Source organism: Canis lupus, chromosome 21 (assembly GCF_048164855.1).
Source record: "Canis lupus baileyi chromosome 21, mCanLup2.hap1, whole genome shotgun sequence".
Lineage (NCBI taxonomy): Eukaryota > Metazoa > Chordata > Mammalia > Carnivora > Canidae > Canis > Canis lupus.
Window position 1 is genome coordinate 14,077,636 of NC_132858.1, and position 12,265 is coordinate 14,089,900.

Consider the following 12,265-nt stretch of genomic DNA (forward strand, 5'->3'; position numbering starts at 1 on the left):
CCCCACAAAGAGGGACTCTGAGGAAGGTGAGGCCTGACCCACCCATAGCCCAATGTGCTGGTGACAAGCCTCTAGACTCCCAGCCTGGTGCTGAGCCTACAGCTCTTGGATGTCTGAGGAGGCCCAGATGTTGGGTCTCACTTGGAGACTGACCTAGAATTCCTAAGTAGTAAACTCAATCTTAGAAATGCACTTCGGTGATCAAGATGGGGGGGGGGGGGGGAGATGAGGGGGTAAGGAAAGTTGCTGAACCACCCTGGGGTGGAACATGAAAGGCCCAGAGAGGAAGCTCTGGGACCCTGTGCTGGTCAGGCACCTCCCTGGGGTGAACTCCACAGCCCAGAGAGAGGATCTGCACTCACAGTTTTGGCCAATTCTGCAGTGTGGTAGCCACTATCAGAAATGAAAGAAGCACAAAAATCAAGCTTGCCAAAAAGGTTTGAAGGTACTCCTGTGTCAGCAGGGATGTTGTGGAAGAATGGAGGGTGACGGAGAAGGTAGTTTTCCAGGAGAAATTACGTTCTTGCAGGAGGCTTTGGTGAGTTCGGTTTCATGAAACTGGCACACCAAAATGAAACCTTACCAGGATCTCCACCCCTTCTTCAGGAATGCCCCGAACGCCCACCAGACCCAAGGACCCCAATGACTACCCCGATAACCAATAATAACTCTGAAGACATCATCAGTTCTTCTCAAACAGTTTAATAGCAAATAAACAAAGGAAGGTACCACACTTGGCAGATACAAAATGACTTTTTGTCCGTGTGTCTGTGCAATTAAAACAGATTTAGGTTCCCCATTGGGACAAAAGGAAAAACACACAAAAAGGAAGGAGATTCCTTTTAAACACATACTCCCTTGCTCCAAACTTGTAACAATTTTTTTTTCTTTTTTAATCCACTACACAAACTCTGTGATCAGGTCAGAAAAGCGACAAAGGCTCTTCTTGCCTTTTTTTTTTTTAAACCATTAAAGTAAAATCCATAATTTTCTACATAGTACAACACAAGTTCACACAAAAAAGACATTTTCTTTTGCAAATCAAAACAGGAAAGAAAGGAAAAGCTCAAACAAGGTAAAGGAAAAGCATTTCTACGGCTGAATCACGACTTTGAGTTGATTGAATCCCGTTGTTGCTGCAGAACAGACTGTGCGTTTGGTCATAGTGGCAATTTTTTTTTCTCTTCACATTGTGAAATCACTTTACATTGTTTTCTAGTAGAAAAGGCAAAAAACTGTACAAAACCCCTAGTGTTAAATACAACGTTTGTACCAATAAAAAACTCACACAGGTTTGTCTCCAAAATGTAAAGTTTCTTTTTTTTTTTTTCTTTTTAAATTATTCACAAAAAGCAGCTGGAAATCAGAAAGGCAGCTGCCGCTCCAGGGTCTCAAATCCATTAAAACCACCACAGAACAATTAAAACAATCAGAGAGAGAAAAAGGAAAAGGAAACAACGTCCAAAACGTTTGGCATTTGGTTTTATCCACAGGTTTTCCCAGAGCTCCTCTTGGAATTGAAAGCAAAATATATTGGCAAACACGGATTCTGAATACACAGGAAGGGGAGCCTCAGCGCCTTCTGCCAACAGAGGCGGCTCTGTGCAGTCAGACTGTGGGGTGCACGGCAGTCTCGCTCAGGCTGGGGTTCCTGGCCTCTTTCCATCCAATCACCCCTTCCAGGAAATTAAGCAGCCTACCATCCACTGGGCCTCCATTTGGCCGCCCCTTCCTCCTAGTGAGAGTGGCCTCAAGCATAATACTAGGCAACTTGCGGGTCCCAGAGCAAAAATTCTGCCAGGATCCCTTCCTTCATCAACCCCTGTATGGATGATGCTAACAGTGCTTCTACCTTCCCCACCCCCCTCCCCCCAGTCCCTCGGCTACCCCTCTTCACCCTTCCCTGGATAATCCTACTTCCCAGCTCTCCCACCCACCAGCAACTTAGGTCTGGGTGGAATCTATCACAAACTCCTCCCTCTGCAACCTCTTACCTCCACAGATCCATCTTGTGACCTCTAGTCTCCTCTGGCCTCTCCCTCAGCCATTTAAATTCTTACTCAAAAGTCCCTAAGACCCTGAGGCTGGATGGTGCCACAAGAGAGGAGAGCAAGTTCCCTTCAGGGAACCAAGGAACTGGCTTGCCTGGCACCCAGGGACAGTAGCTTTTTGGCTCTTCACCCAATTAAAAAAAAAAAAAAAAAATCCCTGCCCTCACCCCCACCCCACTAGCTAAGCAAGGGCAGAGCTTCGGTGAAGAGCCAGTGTGGGGTAGTTGGTGCCCAGGGCTGTAAACAGTGTGAAGACTGTAGTATTGTGCTTGTCACCTAGGAAAAGCGCTGGCAGGTATATTGCCACTTAGTGCACAGACGGCCTCCTCGAGTGGTTAAGAGCACCCTCCTTCTTCGGGGCTGAGGGACACTCACTACCCCTAATACTCTAAACCTCTTCCCACCCCCCACCCCCCCACCCCGCAGCCACCTTCTGGGTTCTATCTCTGCTCCTCATGCCTCTTGGGCGGGGGGGATGCCCCTTCCCACCCATCACTGAGCAGAGCAGCCAGCCTCCTGGACTGCCCCCCTCTCCCTGCCCCGCTGAGGCCTGGAGGCCACATAAGGTGACAGTCTAAGTGCACAGGCAAACGCTCTAAGGGCAATAGAGGAGAAAGTTGCCACTTCAAAATAAAACAATACAATCTTGAAAAAAATAATCAACCCCACAACAATTTAAAACAGCTTCTTTGAAACCCTTTTAAATCGGTCAGTTTTTGCACAAACTATAGAAAACAGAGAGGTGAAGGTGATATATACGAAGGTGTGAAGAAACAGCAGGAAACATGCAAAACTTGTTTTTTCTGGGCATAATCTTAGTAGGAAAGGAAAAAATTCAAAACAAAAACACAAAAACAATACAAAAACAAAAAACAAAAAAAAAAAAATCAAAGCATCACATTTTGCTGTGGAGACTGTAGGAACAAGCATGGAGGTGGGCACAGCGGGGCTGAGGGGAAGGGGCCAGAGGGATTTGAAGGCTCCCTGCAGGGTCACTACAGGGAAGAACCACAAAAGAAAAAGAAAAAGGGCTGGCTGGGGCCCAGACTGCAGCCTGCGGTCAAAAAGGAAAGGGGGTTCAGGTGTTTTCTGCAGTTGACAACTCAGAAAAACAAAAGAACACATGCGGTCTCCTCAAGCCCCACAAACTGTATCAGCAAAATGTGCTCAGGAGCCTCAAAGGTTTTAGTGACATCTTTTATTTCATTGTTTACTTCAAAGTTGTCTTTAAAACTAAGCACACAGAGAAACAAAGCCTAGAAACGGACTGGCTGTGTGTTCACAGAAATACAAACACCACGCGGTATGTGCTAGTAGGGCTGCTCTGAAGACAGTTACAAAGAATTGGAATCACAAAATCAAGTGGTTATCTTATGAAGTTCTAGAAAAATAGATTTTTTTATATTCAAATGCAAGTTTAAATATTTCCCCTTCAGCAGTCGTTCTAGCAAAACCAATTTGGCAGCACAAAAGAAAAAAAAAGGAAAAGAAAAAAGAAATAACAAAGAAAGAAACAAACATAATAAAAATACACGTCAGCATCAAAGGTCAACACAAGGTCAAAGGTGAGAGTTCAAGCATCAGAGAAGCTGAAGAGACAGGGATTTGGACGATGTACTTGACGCCACATCGACATGCTTTAGGCACAACGATGAACAAACGGCAGGAATCTAGAAAAAAAAACAAACCAGAAAGAGGGAGACCCACTGAGTTACACAGAGCAATACATCCAAACAGAGAGAGAGAGAGAAGAGAACACTCACTGTGTACAGCCCTGAAATGAGGAGGCGGGCGGGGCGGGGGCTGGGTAATGACAGGGAACTTTTGCACATGCTAACAATGGACACAGGGAAAAAGTCAAAAAGGACATGGAGGACACCAAGAAAACATCCAACTGCCAGAGACAGAAGGGAACCTAAGGCTTGGATTTCCCCTGAGGCACCCAAACACATCTGTAGTGGGAAAAGAAGGGAGGTTTCTGGTGGAACAGAGCTCCAGCCTCTCCCCTCGTCAAACCCAGGAGAAAGCAGAAGACAATGGCTGGAGTGGGGAGAACTCTCTAGAGGAAAGGGCCAGGATTTCTCCTCAATTCTATGGGAACAGCCTTTTGTTTCCAGAAATCCAAGCTCTTAGCTTCCACACAAGGCCCTGGCCACTCATGTGGGACCCAGGAGACAGTGTCTGGTTGCATTCAAGGCAAATCAATTTCATGATGAAACCCAAGTAAGAAACAAAACTATAGGCAGAAAACACATTTATGAAGTGAAACCCCCACACAACAGAAAAGGATTGCTTAAGACTTGACTGCTAGTCTCCACTCTCCAAGCTGAACCCTTCCACACCATGAGACTTGTAGGGGAGCAGCTTCTTCACAAACCATCTTTGGCCTGGGGAGAGAACTGTGCTCAAGGGCAGTGCTACTATGCTCACTCACTGGGCAGGGGAGAGGAGAACAGAGAGAAGTGCCTGGTCTCACCAGCTGGCCACTATGGCAGCCCAGGGCCCTGCTGTGACGCATACTCCTTTTAGAAAAGAGAACCCACAAGCAGGTATGGAACCTCTGGGTCTGCTACCAAAGGCAGGCTGATTGCACCTTTGCCTTTCATGTTATTTGAAAAGGCATTTCATAAGGTCCCAGAGTCCAGGACAAATAATAGTTGAAATGGGGAGGAGAAAGAGGTAGGGAGAGAAAGTAGGAAGGGAGTGGAATTCTGGGCTTTGGAAAACCCCACATGGCCAAGAAGGAAGACAGAACAGAAGGTCAGCTATCACAGCACCGGCAGCACCCTGGGGAGCACAGCTCTCTCCTCTGCCAATTCACAGCATTAACTCCTTCCCCTCTGGCAGATTATTAGCTGGGCTGCAAACGGGCCACAGAGAGTCAGTAGTTTCAATCATACACAGCACCCTGTGTGTACAACAATCACATTCTGGATTCTACAAAATCCTGGCCTTTTCCAGAGATATAATTTAGGTAATAAATATTCTCCACCCCGGAGCTGTATAAAACTTCTATAAAAATAGAAACGACATTCTTGGTTCCAGCCGGTTGGGATTCAGAACAGCGCCTCCCCAACCTAGCATTTTTTTCTTTTTTTCTTTTTTCTTTTTTATTTTTATTTTTTGCATTTATTTAAAAAATCCCATCATGACCCTGGAAGCCTTTGGAACAGTTTTATCCTTGAAACACAGGACACATTTCTCCCAGTGCGCGGAATTCAAGTTTACGTGGTTCAGCTTAAGAAGTATGTTTCACGTCTCTTAGAGGACAACAGACCCAAGTTATCACTATGAGAAGGGAACAGCTGTCCCTGCTTCAATGGGATAATCGAACACCACCAAACTACCTGTACAACAGCAAGATGGTCAATCCCTGTCTGTGACCCAAATGGCCAGCATGACAAGGAGAGAGCCCCCCATATGACTTAATACCAAATCAACCCCTTTAATCTCATCTCTGTTGCTAGGGGTCAGGGACTGATGTTTGTGAGGTTTAAGATCCCAAGGACCCAGTCCCTGGCCTTGGCTAAGAGTCATATCCCAACAGGGCTACCTCTGCCCAGGTGCACATTCCCAACAGCACGTCCTTTCTGGCTTTCCACCCCCACAGCATTTCTTGGAGCAGAGGCAGGGCCAGAGGCTGTGTGGGTCACAGGCAAGAGCCGGAGTTAAGACCTGTGGGAGGCAGCAGGGAGCTAACTGTAAGCACGAGGACAAAAATGAACATGGTAATACTGAGGTAAATGAACACTAAATCCATATGGAGGCTGTAAACGTCCTGTTATCTCCTCTATCCCCAAGAGCAGAAGGGGCTGGAGTGGTTAGAAGAAGGGCCTGCCTTTGGGGGGAGTACTACATCTGGGACCCCTCAACCAAGGAGCTAAGCATAGATCTCTCATCCTTTTAAGCACTGAGTGCTGGCCACTGACAAATGCAGCACTCTGGCTTAAGACCTTCTGATTCAGGTACACCAAGAAGCAGGCTCCTCCTCCCCTAACTTGATGGCTTTTGATCTCTCTGCTCAGGAGAGGTGCCCCCTTCAACTACATACTGTAAGCCCTGCTTAGATCTACCCTCACGAGAAAACTGTGCCTTGGGATGAATTGACACTCTTTGCTGTGGTCAACTACAAGGAAGGAAACCAGACAATGTCTTCCCTAGAGGCCTTGTTTCAAGGGACCTGTTAGAAATGAGCCATGGTCTAATAATGTGTTGAAATAAACTAAAAACGACCTTTTTGACTGGCTGCTTCTCCCTAAAAGGCAGCTACCAGCCAGGCAGAGCCAATCCAACACCAATCAGTGGCTGGAAAAGCTGGTAATGTGTAATGTCTCCCTGCTTTTTGCATATGTCAGGCTAATTTAACAGGTGCTTTATTCCCAGAGAACTGTCATCTCCTTCTTGGGAAAGAGGAGCAGAAATCTTGCACAAGAATCTGAAAGACAGGTGGCAAGAGCTCCATAGGCGGCTAGGGAGGTGCTTCAGCCTCCAGCTCCAGGGGCCACTGGGTGTGGGTCAACTCTCCTCACCTCCAAAGGCAACCCTGCCTCCGCCCCTCCAAGGCTCTTGGGCACCAGTTTTCATCTCATCCACTCCTGTACTAAGGGAGATTCTAGGGTCAGTTTTTGGTTTCACTCAGTCCTCTCTCTTGGGGTAGTTTGGGGAAAGCTCTGATCTTCTTTTTTAATGTTTCTCCATTCCCCCTCCTCCCCCAGGGCGGTTTGATGTTGGTCCTTCTCAACACACACTGGTTACAAACACAGCAAACTTTAAATAAAGAAAAAAACTCAGGATATGGCACCTAAACTCCAAAGTAAAACACTGGAAACCAAAGCACAAACTCGTCCTCTGTACGAAGCGAAACTCCCACAGAAGGCAGTAGCCGAGTCTTCAGGGCAAGCTGTGCCTGCGAGAGTGGCAGGGATCAGGGTCCAGGGCTGTCAACACACAGCCTTAGGGCTTCGAATCATTAAGGGTGCTCCTCCCCCACTTACCAGAAGACCCTCTCACTCCAGTCTCAGAGGGGAGCACGCTCAGTAGGGCTTGCTGTCATTCTTCGAACGTTTGAGCTGCACTTTAAGCCGCTTCATGCCAATCTGAAAGCCGTTCATGGACTGGATGGCAGCTTGAGCCGAAACAGGATTGTCGTAACTTACAAAACCTGTGTATCCAAGCAGAACCCTGGGTTAGGGACATGATGAGGCAAGGAGATTCGGAGTCCTCCTTAAACAAGAGATGCCTTGTAGAAATAGTCTCATATCCTAAATTTCTCAGCAGGGACAAGAATTCTAGAAATCCCATCACAGGAGATAAATTAGATTCCTGACTATACCATTAGACATATACATAGCACTTTTACATTTTCTGACCAAGCTATTTCCATGTGTTATTTTGTACCTCTGGAACAACAGTGTGGATAGAAATCTACCATCCCTGCTACAGAAATGAAAAAAACTGAGGCGCGACAAGAGGTCACGTTATCTGCCTAAGGTTGAGTTAAATAGTAACCCAAACTCAAACCCAGCTCTTCCTGCTATCAGCCCCTTCTCATTCTCAGTGGTAACAATACTTAACTCTCCCAAAGCCAGAAGTGAAGCCAACATACCAAAACACTTGCTCAGGTTTGTCTGCTTATCTATGAAAACCTTGGCAGACACGACATTTCCAAAGGGCATAAACATCTGTAGCAGGTCCTGATCTCCAAACTCCTGGGGCAGGTGGTAGATGAACAGGTTGGCTCCCTCTGGACCTTCAAAATACCCATTGATTGAAAAGGCATCAGTGTCAAGCTTACCCCCATTCCACTCCCCCACCCAGCTACCACTGTTTCTCATTTCCACCTGCATTAAAACTGTCTGTAGCCTGGGGTGCCTGGGTGGCTCAGTCGGTTAAGCAGCTGATTCTTGATTTTGGCTCAGGTCATGATCTCAGGATCCTGGGATCGAGCCCCGCACAGGGTTCTGCAGGTAGCCTGCTTGAGGATTCTTTCTCTCCCTCTGCCCCTCCCCTTGCTTTTCCGCTCTCTCAAATAAAGAAATCTTAGAACAAAACTCTCTGTAGTCCAACAGATTCATTTGGAGAACTAAAGATGCTCTAAATACAAAACAGGAAACTGAAGAGCAATCACTGAAACTCAAGACTCCTTCCCATTGAGGGGTATCAGAATTTGACTGTGGGAGGAGTGAGTACTGGGACAATAAAGTCAGCAGACTTGTGTGTGGTGCAATAAAACCAAAGGCTAAAGGCTTATACAGAAATACAGAAAAAGAGGTAGCAAGAGATTACAAACAAAACAGGTTTCAAAACTGTGCTAGAAACTACTGGGACAGGGATCCCTGGGTGGCGCAGCGGTTTGGCGCCTGCCTTTGGCCCAGGGCACGATCCTGGAGACCCGGGATCGAATCCCACGTCGGGCTCCCGGTGCATGGAGCCTGCTTCTCCCTCTGCCTGTGTCTCTGCCTCTCTCTCTCTCTGTGACTATCATGAATAAATAAATAAAATCTTAAAAAAAAAAATAAAAAAAAAAAAGAAACTACTGGGACAAAAAAAAAAAAAAAGAAAGAAAGAAACTACTGGGACAGCAAAGAGATTGGCCGCTGTGAGGCAGAAGGTGGGGCGAGGGATGACTACAAAGGGATATTGAGGGAATTTCTGAGGGTGAAGGAAATGGTCATCTGTGAACATGGTTACATGACTATGCATTCATCAAAGCTCACAAAGCTATATATTCCCCAAAGGGTGAATTTTACAATATGTAAAGTACACCACAATAAAAAGAAATTACATTTTAAAAAGTGCCTATGATTAACACCAAGCTCAAAAATAGAATAGGTTTTCCTCTTCCAACCATTGATACTCAATAACCTTCTAACCAAAGAAGCCTTATTACAATTGCAGTCCAGCCATTCCCTAGCCACCCGGCGTCCCTGCTATTGCAGGGAGTGCTGCCTCAGGGCCTTGGCACTTGGTGTTCCTCTGCCCCCATTACTCTTCTTCCTCTAGATGGATGTATGGTTTGCTTCCTTACTTCCTCCAGACTCGGCTTAAATGTCAAGTTAGAGACCTCTGGCCATTCAACATAAAATGCTATGCCTCTCTCCACCCTTCCTGCCATTCATTAGTCTTCACAGCACCAGGTGGATATCCTCATGCTTTTCCTGGTTTATTATATGTTTCCACAGTTCTTTCAGATCCCTACTAGGGCACATAACCATCTTGACTCAGAGCAGTGAGGATGCACTATACCAGGAATATTTGCTGCCATGGCAAGAGAGGACATATGTCTTTCCCCCATATTAGTACTTAAACATTGCCAGCTTCTGGCTACAGAAATCCAGTCAACTATGAGCACAGAGATGTCAGCAGAACTTTGTATTCATACAAACCACCAGCAGGCCTCTTTTCTGCTTAAAAAGTCTCTCCTGGGGACTCCTGGGTGGCTCAGTGGTGGAGTGCCTGCCTTCAGCTCAGGGTGTGATCTCGGGGTCCTGGGATCTAGTCCTACCTGGAGCCTGCTTCTCCCTCTGCCTATGTCTCTGCCTCTTTCTCTCTCTTTCTCTCAGGAATAAATAAAATCTTAAAAAAAAAAAAAAAAAAAAAAGTCTCTCCTGAATTTAAATACCATTTGTCAAAGCACACACTTCCCAATTCATCAACCCATGGGTCGTATCTCTTTTTGTCTCATCATCTTGTGTCCTCAATTAGGAAAAAAAGATGAGAAAATGAGGAAAATGCCCAGTAACAGAGCTTAAAAGGGACTCCTAGACGCCCCCCTCAAAAAAATCCTCTAACAAATTTGTAATCCACAGATAATTTACACACACACACACACACACACACACACACACACACACACAAAGACTGACAGGCAGCTGGGTGGCTCAGTTAAGTGTCTGCCTTCAGCTCGGGTCATGATCATTGAGTCCTGCAGGAAGCCCGCTTCTCCCTCTGCCTCTGCCCCTCCTCCCGGGCATGTTCTCTCTTGCTCTCAAATAATAATCTTTAAAAAAGAAGAAGGAGGAGGAGGAGGAGGAGGAGGAGAAGAAGGAGAAGGAGGAGAAGAAGGAGAAGCAGAAGGAAAAGCAGAAGCAGGAGAAGGAGAAGCAGAAGCAGAAGAAGAAGAAGAAGAAGAAGAAAAAGACGACAACAACTGCCAAATGCTGTCAACACAGGTCAGTATGCTTCTTTATCTAAAACCTGCAGCCCGATCACAGGAGGGCAAACAGAGGTTCTGATCTGAGCCACATCCAGAGAACATTCCAAAAGCATAGTACAGTTTATATAGCTTCTCAGTCTATCCTTGACAATGCCAAAGAAAAGTGTCAGTCTGACCACCTAAAAGGTCCTCCTGGCCTTTGGCCTGCCTTCAGCCCTGCTGCAGGTAGAGAAACACCACTCCCAGCCCTGGTCCCTAACTCCAGCCTCCCTTCACACTCACCTTCCTTCTGGCTCCCCGCAGCACCAATACTCTGCTGTGTCAACAGGTTCTGGTTGTATAGAGTGGGGAGTGCTGCAGCAGCGTATTGCTGGATTCCCGAGTAGGCCTGCGTGAGTGCCTCCATGGTGCTTCCGGTGCCGTTGGAAAGGCCACTGCTGCCCAGGCCACCATTTAAAGCAGCCATCCCTTGGTTGTGGGGAAGAACAGGATTAACATATTAGGAAGACTCGACTGATACCAAAAATGAACTACAAAATTCTCCCTTATCTCTCTCTCTGTTTCTCCCTGAGGAGGAATACCAATCAGGTCAGCTCTAGGACACTCCCCAGGCCTTGTCATTCATGGACACATTAAAAAATGCCACACCCAGGTGTGGCTCTCCCCATTACCTTTTCCCAACCCATCCAAGGACTAGTATCATTTAAACATGACCTGCTCCGGGCAGCCCGGGTGGCTCAGTGGCTTAGCGTCCCTTGAGTCCCGGGTGTGGTCCTGGAGACCTGGGATCGAGTCCCACATCAGGCTCCCTGCATGGAATGGAGCCTGCTTCTCCCTCTGCCTGTGTCTGTGCCTCTGTGTGTGTGTGTCTCTCATGAATAAATAAATAAAATTTAAAATAAATAGAAAATAAAAATAAACATGACCTGCTCCATTTTCTCTACGGCTTTTCGGCCACTTTCTCACAGAGTTGGAATGTGGTAAAATAAGCGTTTCAGGTTTGGGTACTGAAAGGGGTGAGTGTGTGGTCTAGGACAAGAGGTGGGTAAACCTTATTGTCAAAATAGCAGCTAATATTTACTTAAACACATTACATGCCTGACACTGTACTAAGCCATGTGCTCAGCACTTTACCTATGATTTCATTTACTTAACAACCCTTGAAGTGTTCTATGCCCACTTTGTGGATGAGAAAATGACCTTAGAAAGGTGGTTATCATATGTTACAGCTAGTTAAGGGGCGAAAGTGGGATTTAACTCAGGCCTGACTCGAAATCCCATGATTATTTCTAACTTTATAGGGCCACCATGTTCATTCTAATGGTGACCTACTGTGGTTGTTTAAAATATGCTCCCTACACAAAGAATGGCCTGATGACATCCAAGGGCTGTCCCTCACCTGCCAAAGAGCTGACGTTGAGGCCTGCTGTTGCTCCAGCTAATGTCTGCAGGGCTCCAAGGGAGGCTATGGGGTTGACAGAACTGCTGCTGCTGGAGCTCGGTGAGGACCCTGTGATCAGAAACCTGGGTGTTAAACTCAAGGCAACATTTGCTTCTCGTGTCAAAAGGAACCAAAGCATAAGAGTGATACTACTCAAGCGTTCTCTTCATAAAGAGGTTTTCAGTTACTGATTCCGAGAACTGTCGCTGTATAAAGTCAAATGACAGTTACAACAAACTAAATATTATGAAATTTCTCTTCTCCTAAGAAAGAAATTTCACCTCTTCTAAGAAGAGGACACTGGAACATTAATTGTTCATAATCTGACCCCTTTGGAAATGGATGTTAACCACTCTCCAAAATGAAAGACCTCTTTCTTGAGATTCTGTCCAAGGCACACAAGGGCACGTTGGTTCCAATGACACACTTACCTGAACTGGTGAGTACGCTGAGGGGACTGCTGGATGTAGTGAGAGCATTGGTACCACTTGGTGTGTTCTGAGCTGCACTAGCTGCAGCAGCTAGAGCAGCCAAATTCTGTAACTGCATTGCATTTAACCCTGCAACATCCAAAGCAAGAGATCAGCCAGGACATAAGGGTTCTTTATATCCCTTCCA

The 12,265-nt window shown here is 46.3% G+C and overlaps 1 protein-coding gene across 23 annotated transcripts in view; it reads right to left on the reverse strand.

Annotated features, from left to right (window-relative positions):
* The window catches only part of CELF1 (CUGBP Elav-like family member 1), a 93,848-nt gene that overhangs the window by 12,589 nt on the left and 68,994 nt on the right, over positions 1–12,265 (reverse strand). For 19 of the 23 annotated variants that reach the window (XM_072790781.1, XM_072790780.1, XM_072790778.1 and 16 more), the window contains 6 exons: positions 12,079–12,207; positions 11,606–11,716; positions 10,489–10,674; positions 7,657–7,800; positions 7,046–7,212; positions 683–3,721 (listed from right to left, as the gene is read on the reverse strand). In XM_072790781.1, the coding sequence (XP_072646882.1) occupies positions 7,085–7,212; positions 7,657–7,800; positions 10,489–10,674; positions 11,606–11,716; positions 12,079–12,207 (698 nt within the window). In that variant the 3' untranslated portion in view covers positions 683–3,721; positions 7,046–7,084. Of the gene's footprint in view, positions 1–682; positions 6,958–7,045; positions 7,213–7,656; positions 7,801–10,488; positions 10,675–11,605; positions 11,717–12,078; positions 12,208–12,265 lie in introns of those variants that run through there. The other 4 variants (XM_072790787.1, XM_072790769.1, XM_072790765.1 and 1 more) reach the window with 2 other exon arrangements.